This window comes from Xiphophorus hellerii, chromosome 22 (genome assembly GCF_003331165.1).
Source record: "Xiphophorus hellerii strain 12219 chromosome 22, Xiphophorus_hellerii-4.1, whole genome shotgun sequence".
Classification (NCBI taxonomy): domain Eukaryota; kingdom Metazoa; phylum Chordata; class Actinopteri; order Cyprinodontiformes; family Poeciliidae; genus Xiphophorus; species Xiphophorus hellerii.
The window spans coordinates 5,189,937-5,217,028 of record NC_045693.1 but is presented as its reverse complement, the minus strand read 5'-3'; the positions used below and the strand labels follow the sequence as shown (position 1 = coordinate 5,217,028).

The 27,092-nt window shown below is 37.6% G+C and overlaps 1 protein-coding gene across 1 annotated transcript in view; it reads left to right on the top strand.

Moving 5' to 3' along the window:
• adgra1b (adhesion G protein-coupled receptor A1b) overlaps window positions 1-27,092 on the top strand; it is a 190,735-nt gene that overhangs the window by 33,500 nt on the left and 130,143 nt on the right. Inside the window, exons 3-8 of the mRNA XM_032553794.1 lie at window positions 5,275-5,346; window positions 7,260-7,331; window positions 7,492-7,563; window positions 9,358-9,521; window positions 13,230-13,443; window positions 24,803-24,967. Of these exons, the coding sequence (XP_032409685.1) occupies window positions 5,275-5,346; window positions 7,260-7,331; window positions 7,492-7,563; window positions 9,358-9,521; window positions 13,230-13,443; window positions 24,803-24,967 (759 nt within the window). The remainder of the gene's footprint in view (window positions 1-5,274; window positions 5,347-7,259; window positions 7,332-7,491; window positions 7,564-9,357; window positions 9,522-13,229; window positions 13,444-24,802; window positions 24,968-27,092) is intronic.

Here is a 27,092-nt window from a genome sequence, read left to right as displayed (position 1 = left end):
AGTGCTCCTGGATTATCCAGAGTCCTGTGCTATTACTAATACTTTTTTCTCTTCAGGTCACCATGTGTAAATGAAATCGCAAAGACCACCAATGATGTAGTGTGCATGCCAGTCCGGTAGGGGGCAGTGAAGCTTTGTTAACATGATTCAGAGGCATTTTCACAATCCTTTGCTTGTAGAGATGAACATATGATCTGGTGCATGTAATCTTCACATCTTTGTTGACTGTGTGGCAGGTTTTGCTTTAGCACAACTAATAATCAGAAGATGTGGAGCAGCAGCACAGACAAAAACATTGTTGCTGTGCGTTGGTGAAAACTGGGCCCACGTGTGCGAATGCAAGATTATGTGACGCCATCAGTTCCTAATGTTTTTTATTTACTTTAACTTAAAGTAAACATTGCATTTTGGAACCCCTTGTCAAACCTTTGCGTCTTTGTCCGGCAAAACGTTTGTTACCATAGAAACGAGGGACCAAGACGTTAACTCTTCAGCCGTTGTTAGTAAATAGGGTTGAAAGCACAAAGTTTTAGTTCTTACCCTTACCTGCACTATGAATTACAATTAGGAAGTTGTGGGTTTGATTCCACTTCTCTAGCACCACATATTGATGTGTTTCTGGGCAAAATATATTCTCACACATTTGCTGGCATATTTGGTATATACAGCATAATTCAGGGGTACTAAACCACACACCACAGGTCCCAGCATTCCAGTTTCTGTTTAAAAGTTGTACAACTCATGCCAAAGCTTTGAATACAAAGGTTTTCTCATTGGCATTTTTTAATGCTGTTTTTATGCTAAATATAGGATCTGATCTCAGCATATTCAAAATGCTTTAACTTGAACAAAGTGTTGTTTTTGGTCACAGTGTTGTATAAGCTGATGTAAAATAAAGAACTCATAGCAACTGTAAGTTATATTCCTGCTTTTCTTGCACATATGATAATTACATAACCTTCATCAAGTTATTGATTTTTCTCTTTATTTGCATTCTTGTCAGCTCCAGTGCTGCTAATTCTAAGACACAGACTCTGAGAAATGGAGTTATTAAAGGTTAAAAACATTTCTAAATACAAAAGTAGTTTCTCACTCCTGCCGTTTCCTCTGTAGCTTTTTCTGAAACATTTGAAAAATGGTGCTTTAACATAATTGCTTTGTTACATTGTAATTTAACAAGCCTTTAATTTCAGTGTTGAAGTTAGACATCAGTCAATGTAGATACACAGCCATGATTTAGACCTAAACATTTTGTTTAGGTTTAGATAATGAAACACTGCCTGGTGTAAAAGTGAGTGTAGCAAATGATACAAAAACACCAGATGCCAGGAAATGAAAAAAAAAGTAGGCTGCCTTATAAGATCCACAATAAAATATGTTTTTTTTTCAGTTGTGAAATTGATGTAACAAAATCAATATACAGGAAAAAAAAATTCTTCATTTGAGAGCTAAATCTTGAGAAAACAGTGATGACTATGAATTATTTGCATATTGGTACTGAGCTGGCAGACGGAAACAACACATTTAATCTAACGTGTATCTTGGCATTTGAGCTGCACAGACTGTGCACTGTTTTCCTTATTTCTCCAGAGATGAAATACTGTTTGCTGTGATAAAAGTAAAATGTCAGTTGTCCAGCATAAATTATAATTTTCGACCACAAATAAACATTCTTAAGCAGCAGTACCACTTTTGAGCTTCTTTCATAAGGGAGAGAAGTCGTACTGCTGACACAATGCTTCCGAGGAACCTGACGAACAGAGTTTAAGTTGGATTTGTAGAATATTGGATTTCTGGGAAATGTTGAGAAACATTTCAGTATAAGAGTTTTCTTTTATTATATAAACCTGCCTTTTTAATCTAGAAGACATTGAACCTTTTAGACATTACTTAGATATATTTCTTCAACAAATAATGTTCACTGGCTTTCTGTCACAAACAGGAATTAATTATTTATATGCAGCACCTTTTTGATGCTGACTGATCAAACTTGCACAGTTCTGTTTTGTGGACAGTTTTTTTTTATTTGTGCTTTTTAAGAGCCGCAAATCAATTTTCTATTTTGAACAATATAAGGACCATTAACCATTTGAGTCAACTTTACTTTTTGTACCTGAGCAATTGAGAGAAATTTAACACCAAACAATAAGTACACCAGAAAATGACAAAAGAAAGCATCTTTCTGTTACCTGGAAACTTTCCCAGATGCTGGAACTCTTTGTTGCACCTTTGAAAAGCATGGACTGTGACTCCACAGACTTTTCTCTTCAGTTATTGTTACTCTAACAATTCAACACAGCTTCCACCACTCCAAAGGCTTTCACAAAACAAGCAGAAGTGTTCTGTTTTCTTTCTCTCAACACTAAAACAGCTAAGAACCAAAGCATGACTTTTATTAACACTGTACCAGAGGACCAGCCTGATATCTAATGCAAGAATGGATCGGGTTTGATGCATATATTTACATGATCTAATCCTGTCTCTAGTAATATATTCTATTTATTGCATGAGATATCTCTTTGCAGATGGAGTTTCTAAAGAACAATTACTTTTCTTTATTCAGCACCAAACACTAAGGAGTTTACTGACAGAGGATGTTACGGATCATTTCTGATCATTAATCATGGAAAAGGATGTAAAATCCACTTTCAGAAAGTTTCCTCTGATTGTTCAAGGCTTTGGCACCCATACTGTTGTATTATAGTGTGAACTCTACCCGTCCTGGTCCAGGTAATGACATGCAATCATAGTTCATATTTATTTGAAAAGCTTTGCTGGCACAGATCAGTCGGATGCTAATGGTGTTACCCTCGGCGCCAAAGTTTATTTTATGTGGGGTTTTTTTATGTGGTTTCATGAAATCTTCAAAACAAAAATGGTGTCAGTTCCTCAGTGCAAAGATGTTTTTGTTCTACAACTAAGTCAGAAAAGAGAATATGTAAGAATCTTATCTAAACATTTAAAACAGTTGTTTTCTTATGATAAGGAATCCATCTTTTCTTAATAATGCTCCTACAGTCATGCATTGTCTTTGTAGCAGTGACCTCTGCCCCATGTTAAGGCAATAAATCGATGAGTGGCAAGAATTTTGAGTATTCAGCACATTCAGGGATGGCGGAGCGCTGAGCTGCATGATGGTTCAGAATAAAAGACGGTGCTCCAGGCCTAACCACTTGGCCCACTTGCTTTTTTTGTAGCATATTATGTACGATCAAAGAGAGAGGTAGGTGCGAACAAAGTGGGAGATAGCCTCTGACTGACCTGAGCAGACCTGGTGCTCAGTTTCTCAGGAGGACAACTTTCCTGTCCTTTCCAAAGTATGCAGTTAGAATAGGAGCTCCAGGAGAATGCCTATTAAAATTCCTCAGTGATTCTGCTAAAAAGTCAATCAGTAAAAAGAATTACTCTTCACAGCTTCAAGGTCAAACCATAAGTGAAGTTTTTTTAGATGTAGAACTTTTGAAAATTGTAAAATAAATGTATGAGGTGTTTGTCATTCATTCGTCTTCCCTCAAGATTAAGCAGTAGCCGAATGGTTACTTGGGAGTCCTGACATTTCAAGTCCAAAGTACCTTTTGTCTTGGAGTAGACAACAAATCACACATCATTAGCCATAAAGTTAAATGTTATACTTCTAAAGGAGGCCTTTCATTTTTATTAATATACATGCTTTACATTTTCTACACTAACATTACTTTCTGGAAAGTAACAGCTTTCCAGGAACTACAGCTAGCAGTCGACAGATGCTTAATTGCTCAACAATGTATGTCTTGGTCACTGCTTGTTGATATTTATATGACAAGAATGTTTTTTGTTGACTCATGCATCAGAGGAAGAGTTCAGTCATTCAGTTGTAGTCAGAAGTTTGTATTACACATCTGCAATGATATTTAAAAATAAGAGTTGGGTGCGTAATTAAATTTCCTTTGGGAAGCTGTGTCTCGACCACAGGCTTTCTGTATTCATAAACAAGTTTCTGACACAATTACCAATAAATATTTGACAATTTTTTAATCCACAGCTTATTATAGTTGAGGTTCAAAACCAATATCAGAGTTCTGATGGAATAACCGACTGTGTGTGTGTTTTAACAATATATCTGATTATTTAAAAAAAAAAAAAAAAGTTTAGCATTCTATCTACTTTGTAGAGTTAATCACTGGAAAACAGCCAAAGCCTGTTTTGACAGGCTTTGATGCTGCAATATTCTTCAGTTTGAACCCCTAATCTTGTCTAAAAACAAACTTTTTGTCATTATGTCCAAATTATTACATTTCTGTTTTGTCTGACTATGTTTTCTTCAGAAGGTAAACCAGTTTGACAAAAATTCAGTCAAGCTTGATGGTATCAGTTTTGGATCTGGGGTTTATTTCTTTCCGTCTGCACTCTGTCTGCTGCAATGACCATGATTCTAAATATGCATTAAATCTGGCCAACATGAAGTATGTGGACAATTTTAATCTCAGCTGTAGTACAAATGTGTAGTTTAGAAACTGATTTCATTTAACTCTTCAAATTTTGGCAAAGGGTAGCTAGAGTTATGATAGAAGTCAATAGTAGATTAATGCACATGACTAGTTGATGTTAATATCCAACCAAGTCAATAACTTTTATTTTCACATTAAGTATCTACTGTATTACTTTGTTTGTTGGGAAAAGTAACCCAGAAAAGAAGAGTCTGAACTGTTGCTCAGTTTTTGAAAGCACAACCAGTCTTCTGCTCCTCGTCACACAGAGTATACAGGGCAAAGTTAAAGGAAACCAGGGACACAATTTCAGGAAGTTTTCCTTGGCCTCCAAATAAAAACCAGAGAGGAGATTTTTCTGAGATCCATTTTTAGTATTGTGAGAGCTCTGGGGTAGGCGGGGTGGGTGGACAAGGAGTGCTGGTCTGGAACTGCCACATGTGTGTTTTTGCCTCTGTGCTGGATGTGGTTTGGGTCTCCAGCTAGCAGGAAATGGTCTGTGTGGTCTAGCTAACAGGTGCAAGTTAACTTACTGAAGCATGACACCAGCATTTCCAACAAAGAAATGCAAATTATGTCTGTTAAAATAGCAAAATTCTCTGCTTTAATTAGACTTCTTGAAAGTTTTAAAGTTCCCTTTATTCCCAAGTAATAGCTAAACATACTGAATGGGCTTGACCGGGTTTGTATAGTCTGCAAACAGAAGGTCACTAGATTTCATCTGACAGCTCTTTTCTCACCTGTGATCAAATGGATGGATAAATGTTTAGTATAGTCATGTCTGACTCTTTGTGTCTCTCTCCTCCAGGTACCTGAAGAATAATCTGATAAGTACAGTGGAGCCTGGGGCTTTCCGTGGTCTTTTGGCCTTGAGGAAACTGTAAGTGTGATTAAGCTCTGAAATAGCCTGATACAAGGAATCCTGAAAAAAAAAAAAAGAATAGATGTGAAGTTTAGTTTTTATTTCTGTGTTGGGAATTAGTTTTATCCCAGAGTGATCCCATAGATCTTCAGCATTTGCTGGATCCTTTAGTTAAGTCATGCAGAATACAATAGAAGTAGTTATTATTTTTTTATAATCTGCAGTTTAACTTTGAACAAAATACCACACTATTGTTAAAAATAAAGTTAACTCATATTTAAGACACAAATTAGTTGTTCCTATTGCTGCTAAAATAATAAAAATATATTACTGTTATGTCTAACCTTTGTGTAATTATTTTGGGTTTAATAAAATTCACAAAATGAAAAACACAAGTGAAGTGAATAAAAATGCATTAAAGTTTGTGGTGGCAATGTGACAAGATGAAAAGTTCAAGGGGTTTGAATAAGTTTGCAAAACACTGTGCGATGTTCCCTAGCTGCTTCTGAATTTGTCATGGCGTATCGATGCGTGGCTCAATTGTTACACATTAGACAACAAAATAAATTTTTTATTAGCAGTCTTTGCACAGTGCAGATTTTTGATATGTCCGATCAATGACTTAACTGGTCCAAAATATTCCAAATAATCTCTAATATTAATTTAGATGAACCTACCATCTACCCTAAAAAGTTATTCCCTTTTGGATTATGTGTTTTAGAACGTTTCTGAGAGTTTTTATAATCATAAAAATGGCAACAATTTTATAATCATAAAAATGGCAACAATTACAAATGAAAGATTTTTTTCTTACCTTTTTTTGACGATAGCTTTGACTTTATTGTCAAAGCTGAAGTTCTTATACCGTTCTTGATCTGAGCCAAAGAGAAATAACAAAGTGTTTTGTTTCACCTGCATTTTTGTCAACCTCACTATATAAAAAACATAAATATTTGATGGGTGAGCCATAATGTGTGGAATGCAAATAGGGGGAAATGGGAAACAGGAATGTGCAGGAGAGAAGTGCTTCCCTTGAACAGGGGAAGAGCAGCTGTTTATTGTTTTGGAAGCATCAGGGTCAGAAGTCCTAGTTATTGTTCAGCTGCATTCTGCAGCACAAAAATAGAACATAAAGAATAAGTAGACATTCACACCCAGCAATAAGCCATAACAATGGCTTTTACCGCTTATAAATGGTATTTTTATTTGTATTTTTTTTTTCATTCAAAGCTTTTAAAAGATTTAGTGTTTAAAAATAGAACGAAAGTTTATTTGTATTTCTAAGCAGGCCTAGTTTCTTTCTACCTTTGCAATCTTCAGTGATTGCCTCAACATAAAAGGTTAAGGAGTGAGGGACATGATTACAACCTGGTAGTCAGTAGGATCTGGACTGGCAGGGATGCAAACAGTGAGTTAACAATATTGATTCTGGGCGCGTGTGCATGCAGCCTTAGGGAGAAGCAGAGGGCTAATTTAAGTGCTCCCCAACTGGTGATTATTCGAGTGCTCTGCTTATTTTCCCACAGCTGCTCCAGCCCAGTAGCTCTTTAATTACAGTGTGTGTGGGCGTGGAGGTTTGGACACAACAGTGCTCCGCCACTCGCATATGGGCGCCTGCTCCAACTGTTCATATCTGTTTGTGTTTAGAAGGATGTGTGTGCTGGCATGTGTGTGTGTGCGTGTGCCAGCAGTTATGTGAAATGTGAAATTTTGCAAAAGGTCAGGACGGATTTCTCAAAGTGGCATAGATGACAGAGAAAAAAACAGCGTTTTCAGCTGCTTAAGCTCCCTGAGCAGGCAGGCGTGCATCGAAGCACATATTAGCACAGACACATCTCTGATTTCTGTTCCTACTTATTCTGACGACAATGTCAAGAAAATTCTCCAAGTCAAGTGAATCATAGTTCTTCTTTGCCTTTTTGTCCTTACAGGGATCTGTCCGACAACAGAATTGGCTGCCTCTCACCTGAGATGTTTCTTGATCTGGGCAGACTCTTAAAATTGTGAGTAGCTACCTGTGTTCTCAAAGGTTTTATTTTCCATTCTTTCTGCAACAGCTAAAGCCCTACAAGTAGCTGTAGTTTTGCATAAGTAATAGTGAGAGTGAGAGTTTATAGTGTTATCTGTTTTTGGACGTGTGTGTTTTCTGTTTTCCACCAACAGAAATTTATCTGGAAACATTTTCTCCACACTCCCGACGGGACTGTTCACACACCTCCTGGATCTAAGAGTACTGTAAGATGAACAAACAATGCATTTACTTAATGTGTGGTAAATATACTCACCTGCCACTTTAGTATTTAGTTCAATTGCTTGTTAAACCATTTGTGAAATAGCCAATCACATTGCAGCAACTCAGTGCATTTAGGAATTTGGATGCAGTAAAGACAGTTTGGTGTAGAGCAGCAGAATGGAGAGAATTTAAAGGAGTAGTATTATGTAAAAATGACTTTTTTGAGCTTTACAACAGGTTGCAGTGCTGGAGTTTTGCCTTGATTCATTCATACATGTTTGAGAAATCATTTAATCTGGCGGAACTGTACATTTGCTAAGCTCATTATAGAAGCTACTTCTCGGTTCAACGCTGGTAAAAATATTGGTAAAATGTTGTTAAAGGGCTAATAGAGGAGCAATGTTGTGGTGACTTCCTGAAAGCAAAGTGTTGGAAAGAGCAGAACTTAAAGAGACAGAAGGTTAATCTATAAGCCTTAAATTATGAAGTCATATTTTCTTCATGTCATATTTGATATACATAGCATTTTTTTTATAATAACTCAAGGTAACATTGTTACTTGATTGTGCTATATAATGATACTATGTGGCAAGAAAACATAATATGGCCCTTTTAAGTGACCTTGGACGTTGTTAGTACCAGGTGGGCTGGTCTGAGTTTTCAGAAATTGCTTGTTAATGGGCAACTTCTCAGGTTTGCAAACAAGAGAAAATATCTAGATATCGGCAGTTGTACGGTTAAAACTGACCAGCTAATGTCAGAGATGAGAGGAGAATGGGCTGACTGTTTCCAGATGACAGGCAACGGTAACTCAAATAACCACTTACTGGAGAAAAAGGGCCCACTCTTCTTCATATAAAATCATGGTTCCTAATGGGAACAGTGTGGATTTTTTCAAATGGAAGACTTAAAATGCCTTGGTTTCTTGGGCAGGAGTGATGGGAGGAGGATTTAGTGGCTACAGTAGTTGGGGCCTCATCCCACATGGATGTTGCTCAGGTCTGTTGCAGAGAAGAAAAGGTGAAGCCAGTAAGCAAAGCCCTCGATTTATCAGTCCGTGTACGTTCCAGCTCTCACTATGATCAATACTGAAAGAATGAGATCCTGGATTCAAGTGGCTGAAATGATTTTGCTCCATAAAGTAGGCAGACTGAGCCTTAGAGATGGGGTTAGGAGCTCTATCATCCAGGGTCAGCTCAGAGTGAAACAGCAGAGACCAGTTGAGGTAGTTTCACCATCTGATCATGATGTCTCTTGCATGCCTCCCTTTAGAGGTATGCAAAAAGTTTTACAGAATTTTGTCCAAGCAATATGGACCAAATTTATTTGAAATATTTATTTCAGATTCTGTGTTGAAACTATGCCATGAAGATTTAAGGTAGTTCTGATGTCAAACTGCGGTCAAACCTGGTAAGGTCTACCTCATGAAGTGTCGGTGAAGAATTTGACTCACTGATTTAATATGAATTGTCAGTCAATTTGTGGTAGTCTGTCTTTAAAATAAATCAATGGAATATCACCTATGATGCAATAAAAGGATGCAATAGAGAAGACCTGTCCACATAATAATTTTCCCCAAAGACCTCTTAAACTCAATTTCCAACTTTGATGCAAATATTTAACTCTCCTTATTTGCATGGGATGGAAGAATTACTTCCTAAACTAATTGTCACTTTTGTTCATTGTACAAAGTTTGTTTATGTTTGGATTGCAGGCATTTTACATGTTGCAAGTGTGTCCTTGACATTCAAGCCCTACTGAATTAAATCCTGACTGTATACTGGTATTGCCACCAGGAACTTTGGCACCGAGACCTTGTTTTGTGACTGCCAGCTGAAGTGGTTGCTCGTTTGGGCTCAGCAGAACTCGGTGAGGGTTGGTAATGACACGGTCTGTGTTTTCCCAACCCACCTCCATGGCCTGGAGCTGCGCAGCCTGCGAGAACAGCAGCTCAAATGTGGTAAGACTTTCTTTTCTATAACTGTGTAGGGCTAACACAACTTAGACAAGATGAGCTCCGAGTTCTCTAAATCAGGGGTCTCAAACTCCAGGCCTCGAGGGCCGCAGTCCTGCAGTTTTTAGATGTGCCACAGGTACAAAACACTGGAATGAAATGACTTAATGACCTCCTCCTTGTGTAGATCAGTTTTCCAGAGCCTTAATGACCTAATTATTCTGTTCAGGTGTGGTGCAGCAGAGGCACATCTAAAAGTTGCAGGACAGCGGCCCTCGAGGACTGGAGTTTGAGACCCCTGCTCTAAATGTTGCATCATTTGTGAACAATCGTTGAGTGAAAGTATACAATACATGGTTTTATTTATTTTATAATTATTCTAAGTTGGAAACATGTAACTTGTTTTTATATTCGCTTTCTGTACTCTGGTACTCCTACATTAGCTAAGTCAGCAATTTTTTAACGTCCACCTCAGACCAGCTATAAAGATGTGGAGAATTTTAAAGCTGCTATATCCAAAATAATATATCCTAAATTGTGAGTATCTCACACAGTCTCACACAACCGCAAATCCACCAAAACATGGCCAAGGATGGTATTAAAGAATCAACCACGAGGCCCATGGTTCCGCTGAAGGAGCTGAGGAGAATCCACAGCTGGAAGTAGATGTTGACAGAACAGCTATTACTCCACAAATCTGGCCTTTATGGAAGAGCGGCAAGAAGAAAACAGCTGCTGAAAGAAATCCATGTGACGTTACATTTAAGGCTTCGCAAGTGGTGCAGACGACGCAGCAAGCTTGTGGAAATGGATGCTTTGGTTACATGAAAATCACAATGACCTCACTATATTTTTTTACAAAGATGAATGAGCAAAAATGCTTCCCTCTGGATGTGCAAAGCTGGTTGGAATAACTCAAAAAATTTGCATCTGTAATTTCATTGAAATGTAGTTTTACAGAGTATTTACTCAGTGGAACAAATGCATGCCACAGTTTCCTGGACTTCATCTGTAAATATGAAAGCCATGTATTGTTGCCCTTCTACTTCAGAGACATGCATTACTTTGTGTTGGTCTCAGGTGTATATATTGCACAACAAAGAGTGAAGGAAATGCAAGCTGAAGAGATACATTTACGAGACATTGTGTGTATTATAGGCAACAATATTGAAACATCTAACGTATATGTTTTATGCTCATTTAGGGCAACAGATTTTTGAAGATATTAAAATGACTTCTTCATCAAGCAAAAGAGAAATCCAGCAGTCTTTATCTTCTTTTATCTGAAACTGAAACTGTGGTTGTCTTCCCAGCCTTTCTCTGTCCTTCCCTCAATTTTCCCTCTTTTTTTCTCCCTCTATCTCCTCACTTTGTGCCGCAGTCCACAGGGGAATTGTATTTCATATGTGATAGAATCGTGCTCCCCCTCTCCTTATATCTGGATTGTGCCGGGGACATTGCTCGGGAATGAGAAAATGTCTGTGTGTTTGTCCTTGTGTGCGTATGTGTGAACTACAGGCATCTAACATGAAGACCCACTGTGTGCACAATGTGACACCTCTCCCAGGAAACCAATTAAGAGATATGTGTTTTGGTGTGCATCATGCACATGACCCCCCTCCTGCAGTTCTTGTTTTTGCATACACAGCCAGTGCTATCCAAAGATGTCTAAACCACAGATATTGCAGGCTGATTTCCTCCAATCCTAACTGGATGTGTTTTTCATTTAGTCAAAACAATCCAAAGCAATTACAGGCTAATTCTGCACAGTCCCCAGACAAAGAGCCAAGAGAGGAATCCAGTGGCAGGACAAAGAGCACTCGTTTCAGGCCCTAAAGCATCCATTATGGGATTACAGTGATAACATTATGGGCTCCATGCTCCTGCAATTCTTGGCCTTCATACAGCACTCTACACTAACTTCATCTTACACCACCTTGTTTGTTCACTGGGCAACAAGCTGTTTGCAGTTGTGAGAAGCTGTAAGAGCCAGGTTTTAGCTGCTAATTGTTGGTTGTTCTGTTCAAATGTCTGCACTTCTTTAGAGAGTCATTCACAATCCAGGTAAGGTTGAAATGATTATTTATAAAAATCCTTTTAAAAAATGGAATAGAACATGAATATACCTCAACAACTCAAGGTACTATACAAATATTGACATTTATTAACTAATTATTTTATCTGCTGTTTTTATAAAAACAATACATGTCATAGCCTGTGTTATTTGGACTCTTTGCTTCTGTTATTTTCCTGTATTGATTTCTTATTTTCCTTCATACATGTTTGTTTCCTCTATTGGTTGAGTTATTTTCATCTGATCAGTCTTGTCAGGTTTTACTCTTGATCTGCTCTTAGTTTTATTCTTTGTGATAGTTAGAGTTAGATTAATTTCCTGGCTCCCCGGTTGGAAGTAGTGCCGCCGATTCCCAATTGGATTTAGACTTAGACTTTGACTGGGCTATTCTAATACATCCTTTGATTTTAAGCTGTTCCATTGTAGCTTTGACTGGATGTTTTTTTGTTTTGTTTTTTTTGTCCCTGTGGCAGGTGGACCAATCTCAGGTCTTTTTCTGTTTTCTTTGACTTGTTTAAAGGCACAGATCACATATTGTTTTATAACCCAAACCCACTTTAAATCTGTCCTTTAGCTTCAGCTTCTGAGCTGATAAGAGGCTGTTTGCTCTTTATTGTTCTTAACAAACCTGTGAAACCTTCATAACTATAACTATATATGAAATCAGTATTTATTGGACTATATTAATTAAGTGACCTTTGAAAGCACTTTGCTCAAGATTTGGATTATCAGAGTAATGGAGCTATTTACATTCCACACTTTTCAGATTCATTTGTTTGTGGGGGGAGGGATGCATTACTTTGTGTTAAAATCCCAATAAACTGTTAGTGTTTCTAAAATAATAATAAAAAGTTAAATGGGTCTGACTTCATTTGCAAAGTGTTGTATATTTATTTCACTCTGCAGCATCCTGAGTGTGATAGATAACAGATGTTTGCCCTAAACATTCTGACGCTGTCGCTGTGGTGATCCAGGTCAGATGCTGGCTGCAGATGAGTGGGAACAGAGAAGCGTGCTGGGCTTCCTGACATCAGGTGCTTCCTGTGTTCAGAGGCATCTGCTTCATGCGTTTCGCCACTGCCTTCTTGTTTTAAAACACCGCTGGCGTAAGACAGCAACACCCCAAACATGATGTACAGAGATAATATGGTGTTTTACACACGAGTTCACCAGATGATTCTGCTTTCATTGGCAGTTTTTTTTCCCCCCTATAATAGTGTAGTGTAACTGCACGTCTCGGAGTGTATTATTGAGGGTGTTATGGTCTCAACCGTCTCATTGGTGAATTATCCTGTCACTGGTGTTGCTTGAGTCCTCTTTTGTTCCATTAGTTTCAGCAAAAGAGAGTCAAGAAATATCCTGAGGCTGAACTTCTTTACTGACTGCTGTTTGTCTTGTTCAGCAACAGAAATGGATGAGTTTCCATGACGAGGAGTTTGACTTTGACTGTAGGTCCGATATGTCTGTCAATTTTGGTGTTTGTGGAGGCATGCAGCAGTTTGTTTAATGTATTTAATTTAAGTTACTTTGAAACATTTGTGAGTTATTTTCTTGCATCTTTTTTTTCCTTTCCACCTCAGTGAGATTGCAGGGGAAGGGTTTCACATTCCTCTCATGTTACTTTCCTTCTCGCCGTACAGATGGTCCTTTGGAGATGCCTCTTTTCCAGCTCATCCCTTCCCAGAGGCAACTTGTTTTCCGTGGTGACCAGCTTCCTCTCCAGTGCACCGCGTCTTACCTCGACCAGTCGGTGGAGCTATGGTGGCGTCACAACGGCCACGGAGTGATCACACAGGAGGACATGGGCATCTATGTGGAGAAGACTCTACTTCATGACTGCTGCTTGCTTACCAGGTACCAGAGGAAACGTGAGCAGAGTTCTGATTTCCTGATGACTGGCTTGTTGCACTTACTTATAATCTCCAAAGTGTGTCAATAAGTAGGTAAAATAGAAATTTCCTCCTTCACTTACAGAATTAAGCGCATATAGCCTTACATAAGTGTTTTCTTCACAATTTGTCAGGTTCGCAAATGCAAATCTGAATGTACTCTTGGGCGATTTTAGGTGATATACCAATACCAAGATGATAGATGGGCTTCTATACTTTTTCTATTTCAGATAAAAGTCAGAAAAGGATAATATCTCCACAAGTTTTGCACATTTAGATGCTAAAGTGCTTCCCTATTCATCACTGAAAACATCTGAATCTCAATTAAATTGGATAGAGAGCATCTTTCAACACTTACCATAGATTCTCAGTCAAGTTTGGATGATGACTGGGCTATTACAACACTCATAGTGGTTTGCATGTAGGCCAAAGCTCTAAGTTTTGGTCTCATCTGACCGGAGCGCCATTTTCTACTGACATTTATCAAGGCCAAATGTTTGGATTTCATGATTTAAATGAACTTCAGTTTAGCTCATCCACAAAACAGGAGAGAACCAAACTGCAACAAACAAATATGCTTATATGTAGTGTAGCATAGTAGTTTAAGGAAAAAGTAGCTAACATCTCTGCAGACCTCACGCATCCTGGACACAAACATTGACCCTCTGGTCTAATCTACGGAGCGCTATTTGGGAAACCTGAGTTTCTACCTCAGGCTGTCTCTCTGATTAACAGAGCGAACATTACAGCCTGAATTGTAAGCTAATTTGCTGTGAAACAAAAATAAATATATTATGCACTGTCACCTGACAGTCAAACCTATTTTTCTTTCCTTATGTCTAGAAAGTAGGCTACAAATAGTTGCACGTATTGTTTGTTTATCCTCATTTTATTTCCTGTATTGCTAATCTATTTATGATTTATGCCTTTAAGTTGTGAATGCTTGAAAACCAACGTCAATTTCCTTGTTGTTCTGATTTTAAAATGACCTCTAAATACCACGGTCTGCAGCATTGGTGGTCAATGTGTGTTGTTTCATAGACAATATTAGGACTTCATTGTTTGTTGTGCATCTGATTCCGGACCTGTTTTTAAGAATAAAAACACACCTGTTTATATTTATCACCCTTAGAAGATTAGTAGTTTTTTTTCCTTAAAAAAACGTTGAAAACTTCATATTCTTTTCACCACATCACAAATAAGCAGCAAGTCAAGTCGGCTTGTTACTTAAATTCTCAATTAATACTTTTAGGTTACGTTGTCACATTGTAATGTTGTGACGTTTGTACGATACAGCACTCAGACATGGAGACCCGTTTCTTATCTCTGCCTCACTCACTTGTAGGATCTTGGGTTTTTTCATTTGTTATTGCCGCCCTTGAAAGGACATGACAGAATTGGCTTGGCATGGCACCAAAACCTCACAGCAACCCACAGCTCGTCTCTTGAGATTGGCCGTCCAGTCTGGGCAGACCCCAGCGCTGGCGGGGCACTGGCTGATCACACGCTAAGAGGAACAGATGCTGAATCATAATTGAGGTGATAAAGTGGACCGACATCACAGACATTTGTACATTTTTTTTATTGAGAGACTGCCACAAGCCTCTATCCTCTTTCTCTCTTTGTCTTCCTGGTGGTTTGGTGCCCATGTGGTCATGTGCATGTACGTATGTGTTATAGTGAACACATTTAGGTAATAGTGTCACAGTAGTTTTGGGATGCTGGAGCTCATTGCTGTTGATTATGTTTACTGGTACCTCTTCTGACTTGGGGTCTCTGACATAAATATTGATGGGGAGCTAACAGAATTATGTTTCAGTGTGTCAAGAAGGCCTTAACATTGTTTTATTTGGTAACAAGAACAGTGGGTACATTTTTACATCAATTCCTGGAAGGGTCCTTCACTTCCCTGGCTTAAAACGTAAATATGTGGTTTGGACAAGGTTGCATCATGTCCAAACCACCCAAAATGTGCCAACTATATGTAAAAATGTTCTCTACGATTCCTGCATGTTTCTTAGTAATTCAAAAAAATTTATTTGAGGTTATTTTGGGAACAAAACAACACAGTGCTGCGACATTTTCGCCCATGTATCAAATTTAATCCAGAACTATTTTTTAACCATATTTATATGAGCTTATAATTCTTTAACTCCTAAATGCTATTTTTGGCCAAATCACAGTCTCATTTTTCACATTATAGTTTTGTAATGGGTAGTTTTACTTGCTTAAGTGACAACACATCACAGTGCAAAAAACACAAAATCTTACCAAGTAGTTTATGTCTAATTTCTAGAGCAATAATCAATAATTCCTTAATATTGATGAAAAATGTGTGTTCCATTAGCAGATTATTTCACGTATAAGAAGATATTTTTCCCATGTTTTTAGTGAAATAATCTGCCAGTGGAACTAGTTTTCTCTTATTTCAAATATACAAAGATATTTGCAGAGACTGGACCAAAAACACTTAAGATTTTGTGTTTTTACAGTGCATATGTGTTTGCAATTAAAACATAAACTTGTATGTACATATTCTTATGGCCTTCATCTCATATTATTACTATCACATGTTCTCCAATGGGCTTCCATCATCAGCTTTCCTACAGAGTATATGTTGGCGAGGAGAGTAACTCGTCTTGCTCTTCTCTTAGCCCTTGTAAGCTTATTTCCTGCATGAGAGAAGGCTGGTTAGCGGGTTTTTCTCTATAAAGGTTGCATCATGCTCGGTTGGCCATTTTGCGCTGTAAATGTATCCTAGAGCAATCCTCTGTGTGCATATCTTGGCGAGTTCAGTCAGCTGGAGTCTTGCACAAAAATTCAAAATCTGTTTACATTCATCACTTTTAGAAGATTAGTATGAAACCTGACATTTTAAACTGTTGTAAAAGTATATTATAAACCCAGTAAGTGACTCCTAAGACAGTTTTATTTTCGCCAGAACTTGAATGTATGAGAACCATTTTTTGCATTTGAAGTTCATCCCAAAGAACTCACAATTTTTATACTCAACCATGCGCAATTTGGAGGTTTGCAGGCAGCACAGAAAATACCGATCTCTGTGCGATGAGCATGAACATTTTTTTTTTGTTCTGCATGGTGAGATCATTTTTGTTGCAGTCAGGGCAGTGACAGGAAGCAATGCACCAAAAGCATTAAATGCTCACACTCCATCACATACAATAGGGAGCCAACTGCAGTGTTGATGTTTCCAAAAAGACTTCTCCAAGACGCTGCAGATACGGTCCTTCTCTGACTGATAACAGATTGATGTCAAGCAATGCTTGCCACGTCTGTAAGAACATCCTTAAATCTTTATCAAATAATAAAATCATGCTCAATCAGAAAGCCTTTGTGTTTGTAACTACATCTAGAGACCAATATGCATTTTCTTCACCCCAGGTGGAACCAATTTGGGTCACGTTTCTTTTGGCACCTGAGAATGCCTCCCTCCTTAAAAAAACCCAGCAAAAGTCTGACATTATTTCCATAATTGATGAATGTATAACAAAACCAGTTCCAACAAAAATAGTGTGTTCCTCACAAGCTTAATTTTACATTTTTACCCTCTACTTCACCTTAAACTGCAAGGAGCAGTGGAAAATCTGTGCTTTTTGCTTTTCAAGCAGTTGTTTATGTAAAAATCTATGTATTAGAAATGCTTCTAAAGTGCTTCTAATGGTATGTTGTTTGAAGTTTAAGATGCTCATGTCAGAATGGTTCACCTTGGCTAACTGTCCTCTGACTCAGTCAGCCTTGCCCTCTCTGGCCCATCAGAGGGGAGAGCCTGAATACACAGGATTTAGCACATGGCTTAAAGCCCCTGTCTGGATTTGTCGCACAGAGTTGCAGCAGAGTGAGCAGCGATGCCAAAGCCATGCAAAGTGACCTCTTTGAAGGTGAATTCAAAATGTTTAGCGTGTATTTTCTCCTAAATTGTGTTTCATCCAGCTTTATTCTATGCTCGGTAAGTTGCCATTGTTAGCAGCAGAACATGAGAGATTCCTTCACTTGTTAAAACTTCACATGTGATATTTATGAAATGAAATTTGTTTGGTAATTCTTTAGGATTTTTCCTTCTTAATAATTCACCTCCCTACTATTATAAGTGCACACTGTGCTCTGTCATAACACGCAGTTATTTGCTGGCTCAGGAGGGACTTTAAGCTTCTCCGTTTACATTTCTCACATGGAGCAGCAGCAAAGAAACGGGCCCTGTGAGGCCTGATGGCTCTACAACGTGGGCCAAACTCCTGCTGAGTAATGGTGCTGAGCCAAACTCCCGGTGTTAGCTATGCTAGAGGCAGAAGTGGGACCAGCCTGAGATTCATGTTTCATTAATCAAACATTTTAGAGCCCTGTAGCTAGCTGCAGCAGACACTTGGGATGTATCTCTCTTAATCCTCTCCATTTTTAATCAGGCTAATCTTGCACAAAATGAGGAACGTGTTTGGAAATATTACCAAAAGCAAAGGAAAGAATAAAAAGGCTCTTTGAATTATCTGTCATCCTTTAAGCATTTTAAGCATTGCATATAAAACAAAAAAATAAAGTTTTTGTTTCTGGTTTTTTATAGTTTTTACTACTGCATTTATTCATCCATTTATCCCGCCATCACTCATGAACAAAACATGAAAAAACAAGAACTACCCACCATTCTCTAACTGAAGGGAGTGGCCCACCTGTTTCCAGTTGAGAGTTTGAAGACCTAAAAAGTATTTGAGTTTTTTACACACCAGCAGCCTTAATAACTGCCTTGGGGATGAAATCATCTGCTTTCTTCAAATGCACAAATTACACGAGGTTTGTACAAGGAAACCCCCATGACCCATTCAATGACTTTGCATTGGTAAAGATCTGGTCCACAAAGCTTCACAAGTTAAACATTCTGAACGTAGAAGAAGGCAAAGTCCTAAAAGCCAGTATTGATCTAGCTTTGTGGTTTCTAAGTTTCTTTTTGGTGGATATTTTGCAGTGTTTTCTTTTCACTCTGTCTTAAATATTTCTCTATGCATGCTTTTGTACAGATGTTGCCAAGGAAACCAGATTGGATTATCTTCCAACACTGTAATGAGTTTTACCTCTTGTTTCATCACTTCACTGTTTGCCAGTTTAGGTCTTTCAAGAAAAATAGAAGCTTAGTTCTAATGAAAGACATTAAACAAAGGCAAAGTGAGAAGTTAATTAAAGGAGATAGACGTAATATACAGTGTGGAGTAATTTAGAGATTGGCAAAAATTTCAGTTCTAAAGCCAATCAGTTTTATAACCATTTTCATGCCTGTGTGTGCAAAATAAACAGCCATTCATGCAGGGGTGTACGTCATATTGCATTTGTTCTGACAGTTGAAGCCAGAAATGTACATTACAATCTATTGGCCTCCTGAGCTCAGAAAAAACCCAAAGTCACCAACTGTCATTAGCAAGCTTTAATTAAAAGATCAGTGCTTCGGCGCATTCAGGGGGTAGTGAGGACAGACTGAAAGTTTACAGTCTCATAAGCAACATTATGTAAATCAATTGATGAATTTCTGCGCAGATGCATAAATGTTTCTAATGAGTCCACAGGGAGCTGCTCCACAATGATGCAGTGTTGCTGTGGATGTAGGTCAGGGCTTTGTGTATGGCTGGTTTGGGGCCCTTCTCATCTGATTTTCACAAAAGTGCAGTTATTTTTTCATTTAAAAAACAATCTATTTTATGATTTTGAATTGAAAACTGAACCAGTCTCTTTGCTGCTGTTGTTCATTTCTATGGATTAGCAGGTCAGGATTGTGTGATTGATTTGTCACAAAACAAAAATCTTCAGTAGTGAAAGTTTTGCAGAGACAGAAGCAGGAGCGGGCAGTTGTGTCTTGGTATGGTCAGTATTTTTTTGTGCATTCCCCAGCACATAATGAGTTGGCACATGTTCAGCAATGATGTAACTGTTCCCCCGGCAGACAGCTCATAGTTAGAGAGAGTGGAGCCACGTAGTCTTCCATACATCCATGGATGAAAAAAGCAACTCATCTGGTCTGAAGTTATTTCTGTAATCGTGCTGCAGCCGCTCCTCCAGTTCTGCATTCTTAAGCTTCTCGTGCGTTTTCTCCTTGATCTTGCTGTATCTTAGGATTACAATGTTTATCACTCCTGCACTCTTTTTCTGCTTTGCCTAATACCACACTGCCTGGTTAATTAGCCATCATCTGTTCAACAGTTTGAACCTGGAAGTCTTTTAGGATCTTGACCTTCTCGTTCTCAAAGTCACTCACTTTGACTATGGAACTTCCAGCTCAGAGTTGACAGATGTTCCTTTGTGTTTCATCCACATTTTATTTGCCAATATCTTACACCTAGCTAAATGCTGAACTGTTTTTTGTACAGATTACATCTACGTCCTGCCGAGAGCCTGTTTTTTTGCTGGCATAATTATCGAAGAGTTCTCAATATCTGGCACTTCCTCATTCTGTCAGTGGTATGAACCATGGATAAGCTCATCTCTCCATGGTTAGAAGATTGTTTCTTCTGGTGCACATTTTATATTCTTGGTTTTTGCTACCTTAGTCATTTACCTAGAATCTCTTCAGTTAGAATCATCTTCCTCATCCTCCTTCTTAATGATCTTTGTTGGATTTTCTTTGCACTATGTGGAGCTTTTCTGTCTAAATATCTGCGACTTTTATCTCCTTTGAATAGGTCATTGTGCAAAACAGATCTATTGACAGATTGGATTTATCATTTAGGTGACTTCCCTGGACCTGCCTTGCTCACTGTTTTTATTTTTATTTTTATTTAATGGCTGACTTCCTAGAGGCCTCATCAAGGTCACCACTCTCCATTTTATCAGTATTGCATACATAATTTTCTTAATGACTGATATTTTGTTATAACAGGAGTTTCTAAAGGGCATCTTTATGTTTCTAGAGATATATTTGAATTACAAAATACAGCTTCAGTCTTCAGTAAGGTTTGCGACAATATTTTTGTGGTCTGTGAGACGAAACAGACTCAAGCAAGTGTCAGGAACTCCTGAGAGAAAACCTGCCTGACTTGAACTATTTATTTAGTTTCATGTTGGATTTGAGAAAGGAAGTTGCTGCATGCAAATCCAACAAAATCAATAAACTGGAGGCCTTTGTTCTTGAGGAGAGGCCTAAGATTCCTCCTGAATGGAGGAAAGTTTCAGTCAAGCTTGTGCCTGACTTGGAACTGTATTTGCAGCGGGCTAGAATTTTAACAATGTCTCCTTTCTTTGCTCTAGCCCCCCAAATAGTCATTAAAAATGATATATCATGTTTAATAGCAGTTGTGTTGAGATTTTTAGTCAATAGCCTTCATGGTTTAAATTAAAAATAAAATCAATATACCATTTTGTATAGACTATGTTTTTCTTCTGCTGGACTTGTATGCGTGCTACTGACCTGATGATGTTTACTTTAAGGTCAGAACAGTTAATGTGAGATTTCACAATAACACTGTAACATACTGATTTAATCTGTTACAGTTCAATCCCCAAACAATCAGCTCAAATGCAGAAATTCTTCCTACTTTCCAAGATATTACTGATATAATCAAAAAGGTGTTTGTGTTGCCTTGTAACAAACAGATATTGCAGAAACACGGTGCTGGTGAAACTCTAGCTTCTTTGAATTGAGTCATTATCAACATCTTTACAAACTAATTTGTATCTGATATTATGAAGCAGTAGTGAATAAGACAACAGCTTTAAAAAAATGCATAAAATACAAATAAAGGAGAGTATGACTAAACACACAATTTCACTGAAAAAAGGCAGATCATGATTTTAGTCGTATCTTTGGTTCATTGTTATATAATTCTTGGTGCTATAAATACCTGTAGTCATGCATCATGGTCATAATCTCTGCTGCAATTCTCTAGTATAGGAAACTTTAAGACATGGATATTGATTTAACCTGATTTATCATCTCATATTGTTGCTTTGTTTGCCACCTAAACCTTCTGCAAGATGTTCTCAATCTGTAAGAAATGCCTGTGTTGACAGGCTGTATTCTTCCTTTTCTGTTGCCTTTATCATTATGTCCATTTAGTTATTATGCATATGATATTGAATCACCATTGAATCTCCTAAGGTGGGAGTAGTTAGAAGACTATTTGAGCAGATGCCTGGATTTTACAATTATTGAGATTTATAGCAAAAAACCTGCGTAAATATTGCACTGTAAATCTGTCACTATAAAGCAGCCAGCGCCAGATGTTTTCAGCTAGTTCTCTTATCATTTTTATTTTGCGCACAGACCTTCATGGGTATTCTGTTAAACACTGAATTCTTTGAACAATACCAGAAACTCATAGGCAATACCGAGAGGTTTAGTCTTTGACTTTACTTCACACATCTGAAAGGGTGCGCTTTGTTCAGACAGAATACATTTCTGATTGCAATAACTACTGTCACCATGTTTCTACAGATAAAGGAATGCTTGATTCTCTGAACTATTCATATTCAAAATTCACATTTGGTGGTCTGAAAGAATAAGGAGGTTGTGTTTAAAGTTATTCATTTTCAAATATAAAGCATTTCCATATATGGATGATGATTTAGCTCACTCTATATATTTTTACTGAAAATATGATTGGTTGACAAAGAACAAATTTTAAAAGTAATTCATCCACTAATTGTGTGGCCACGTCTTTGCAAAATATAAGCCATGTGATACTAAGACTCAGATTATGAGTCTGAGCTCTGTGCATGTGAACTGGTGAAGGGAGTTGATTTTGGACCTTTATATAACTTTTAGGGGTTGCATGGCCAAACACAACTGGAAACAAAAACTCTTAAAAAAATGATGACATTTGCCTATTGAGAGGCTGTAACAAGTACAGTATGAAATATTGTGTGGAAGACATAGATTTTAGTCATAATAAAAACGTATTTAAATATAGTACACATATTAAGTTTTTACATAAAGTAGCATAATTGGATCATATTATTTCCAAGTTTAATCCTTGTTTGGATGCAGAACTCTTGCTGGGAAAAGTTTCAGAAAGCTGTCTTTCAAAGCAGTTAACTATTGGTTTAAAACTAGCTAAAAAATATGATCAGCAGCTTTAATTTTAAATTAGATAACATAAAAACACGAGCACTGGTACCCTGGTGCCATCTCATTCAGATTTTCAAATTTGATATAGACCATTTAAAAAAAATTAAATAGGAGGCTTCTGGACTAATTTAACTTATTTTCTGAATCCTCTTCCAGTTTCCCATCACAGCAGAGTCTTCTGCGTCGTTGGTTTAGGGAATCGTAACATTGTCTGATTTGTGTTTTCCTTCACCTCCTAAACAAGCAGCAGTGGAGATGGTTTCCCATGAGAGACTGGGGCCATTTTATATGGGAATGTTACTGAATAAACAGGTTACCTTGCCTTGTAGATTCACATCATAAACACATGGCTGTGACAAAACATGATATGCTCAGTGTTCTCTCTGCTGCTTGTTTTCCTCTCACTTCCCTTTCTGAGATTTCCACCTTGATGTGGAATTCACAGCTGAATAGATTAGAATAAGAAATGCCCAAGCTGGGACCTGCTGTGTTGATGTGGGCTTTGTGCTCCAGTTTCTATCCTCCCGCCACACACACCCATTTTCCATAATTAAATTGGGAATAAGTTCTTTTCTTTGGATTTTTGGTTGTTTAGCTGTACAGTGGCTCTCAAAAATCTATGCACCGCTGTTGAATATTGAAATCATGATAAATATATTTCCAATATTTCTATACTTTTATTGTGACATATTCAGTCAATTAAAATATATTGCTGACCTGAAGAGTTCCTTTTTAGTGGCAAACTGTTGCATCCTAAGTGCACAAAAGAGCATTATAAGAGATCCTTCCTCCCAGCAGCTGTTGGACTCTATGACCATCACTGCTCCCAAAATACTCAATAAGGGCTTAAATGCCTGCTTGTAAGTTTTAGTCCTTTTGAACAACATTTCTGTTGGTATTTGCACTTCTTTGTTGTTTCCACAGTTTTTATCTTTTATATAAATAGCCTGTTGTTTTAATGGAGAAATACACATGTACTGTACATGTTTTTTTAATGACTCATTTGCATATTTCAGACACAAAGATGTATAACAGGTCTGAATTTAAGAAGACTAAATGCTGAATTGGACTGTTAAACAACAGTAATGTTGAGGTTTATTGATTTATTTTATTATTATTTGGTCCCAGATTAGTTTCCATTGAATATATTTATATATGTCATGGTAAAAGTAGAGAAAGTTTGGAAATTAGTTTGTTTTTTTTATAACAGTAAAGGGTAAGGAATTTGTACAATGATTGTTATTAATGCTGCAAGTCCTAAGCAATTGTTCTATTTATGTATGTTCATAAAGGTATAAAGTGAATGCTAGAAAAAAGAGAAAATAATCTGGTAAAATAGAGATTTTTATTTTTATTAAATAACTGGTCTTCCAGATTTGTTTTATTGAATGCAAATATATTTTAGTATATTTTTAATTGGAGTATCTTTTATTGTGGACTTATCAAGATGGGTTCGAGCTTGACTGAGTTATTAATGTATTTAAATTTTACAGTGTATTATATTGTCACCTTCCTAGAATAAAGACATAAGTCATTTTTGGCAGAAGTAATTTTTGAAGAAAAAAAAACATGTATGATCATGTCTTTATTGTCAAAAGATGATTTAAGGGGAGAAAAACACTTTTGGCAAAAAATGACTGACAATTATTCTGTGTTGGATCTGGAGCTTAAACAGCCCCCACTTTATAAAGAAGCTGTATTTCCATGGTGACTATTCGCGTTGCTTAGTGATCTCTGCCGACTTCTCCATTTTTTTGTTCAGAGTGAGTAAAAATCCTCGAGATTAGTCTCCTTGGTGAATGCTTTCTATTGTCACTGTTTCACCATCTTTTGTTTAATCAGGCATTTTCCGGCGGGATATGAATCTCTGTTTCAGACTAGCAAAGATAAGCGTGAGTAATGATCATCTTAAGTCCCAGCCAACATTTTAAGCTGCCACATACTCAGACAGACACACTCTCACAAGGGTCTCTTAAATGAATTAGACTTTGTGAGACACATATTGTCTCTGGTGTTTGACTTCATTCATCAACCTAATCCCCAAATGATCCAAACACCACAGAATTAAGTCCAGAAACAAAACCCTTCCAAAATGTTATTACATTTAATTATAAATCGAAATCCATATCCTAAATCAACACTGAATATTTTATTCCACACACTGGATAAAAGATGTTTAAAGCTTACAGATAAATCGCCAGTACTCAAGCCACAAAACAGACTATTTAAATTCACACTCACAGATTTCTCTCCTTTCCACCAGTGAGGTTATCCTTTCCAACATCGATGTGGCTCTCGCCGGCAACTGGGAGTGTTTGGTGACCAGTTCCAGAGGAAACACATCTCAGCACATGGAAATAGTTGTGGTGGAGACTTCTGCCCCGTACTGCCCTACAGACAGAGTCTCCAACAACAAGGGGGATTTCAGGTGAGTCTACATGGACTTATCTTAAAATGAACTTACATATGCAAAATGTCAAATTGTTTATTGATGGTTTTATTCAGCTTTTTATAGAGGAACATGTCTTTTTTTCAGTGTGTTCTTTGAATCCTGAGACTGAAAAGAAGTGCATTTACATGTTAAATTTGTTCTTTTTCTGGTGTCTTGTTCATAAAGATTTGAAAGTTAGTACAGTTTTGAGTTTTTGTTTTGCATATCTGGTCTAGTGGATTGACTCAATACCTAAATAGTCCAGAAAATTAAAAACAGCTTCTTAATCTGTCCTTCCATCTTTTTCAGGTTATCATAATTGGGTAGTAAGCTTTTTAAACATCCAAATGAAAGGATCCAAAGTCAAATAATTCAAATGTATTTATATAGCACACTTACACTTAGCAAGCAACTCCTTGCTATCACAAATTGCAGTACACAGGGTAAAAAGAAACAGAGAGCAGTAAATTTATATGTAGAAACAACTCGTAAATATGGATAAAATTACTTTTTTATTTTAAAACAGATTAAATAGAATGAGTGTACAAATCTGTAAAAAAATAAAAAATAAATTGTAGTAAGCAGAGGTAGAGCATTAGGAGCAGCAGCCCGAAAAGCTCCCTCACTCCTTGTTTTTAATTTCGAAGCTGGGACTTTCACTGAGCTTAGATGATAACTCCAGTCCTCAAACTTTAGCACTTTTCTAGTCGCAGCAACAACTCAAAACTGTATTCTGACAATCTGCAGGAATCCAGTGTAGAGGGGCAACTACAGCATTACACATCGATTTCAACCAGTTAGTGGATCACTAATTTAACTATTTATGTGTTAAAAATCTAAAGAACACTCACTCAGTATCATTACGCCGTGTTCCAAATTATTATGCAAATTGGATTTAAGTTTCATAAAGATGACATTTTTTGTTGTGCTATTACATTCATAGATGGTATTGTGTGTCAGGGCTCTTTGAATCACTATAATTAATTTCAGAGAGCTGGTTGATTAGTTTGTCTGGTGAGCTCAATTAAAGGAAATCTACTTAAGAAGGATGTTCCACATTATTAAGCAGGCCACAGGTTTCAAGTAACATGGGAAAGAGAAAGGATCTCTCTGCTGACGAAAATCATCAGATAGTGTAGTGCCATATGACAAGGTATGAAAACATTAGATATTAACGAAAACTGAAGCGTTAGTATTGTACTGTGAAGAGATTTGTGACTGATTCAGAACAAAGATGGTTTGTGCAGATAAAGGCATAATGAGGAAGGTTTCTGTTATACAAATTCATCGGATTAAGAGAGCAGCTGCTAAAATGCCCTTACAAAGCAGCAAACAGTTATTTGAAGCTGCTGGAGCCTCTGGAACCTCAAGGTGGAGGATCCTCCAGAGGCTTGCGGTGCATGAAGCTACTATTGGGCCACCAACCAGAGCTCACAAGCAGAAACAGTCGCAGTGGGCCCAGCCGGACATGAAGATTAATTTTAAAACAGGCTTGTTCACTGATGACTGGTGTGCAACCCTGGATGGTCCAGATGGACGCAGTAGGTGATTGGTGGTGGATGGTCACCACGTCCCAACATGGCTGTGACGTCAGCAAGGAGGTGGTGGAGTCATGCTTTGGGTCGAAATCATAGGGAGAGAGAGAGAGAGCTGGTCGGCCCCTTCAGAGTCCCTGAAGGTGTGAAAATGACCTCAGCAAAGTATATGGACTTTCTGACTGATCACTTTCTTTCATGGCTCAAAAAAAAGAGCTGTACCTTCTGTAGCAAAATCATCTTCATCATGACAATCCACCATCTCATGCTGCAAGGAATACCACTGTGTCATTGGCTGCTATGGGCATAAAAGGGGAGAAACCCATGGTGTGGTCACCATCCTCCTCTGACCTCTGACCTCAACCCTATTGAGAACCTTTGGAGTTTGATTAAGCAGAAGATCTGAGGGTGGAATGCAGTTCATATCAAAACAGCAGCTCTGGGAAGGTTTTCTGACATCCTGCAAAGAAATTCAAGCAGAAACTTTCCACAAACTCACAAGTTCAATGGATCAAGAATTGTGCTGTGATATCAAAGAAGGTCCTATGTTAACATGTAACTCGGTCTGTTAAGATGTTTTTGATTGA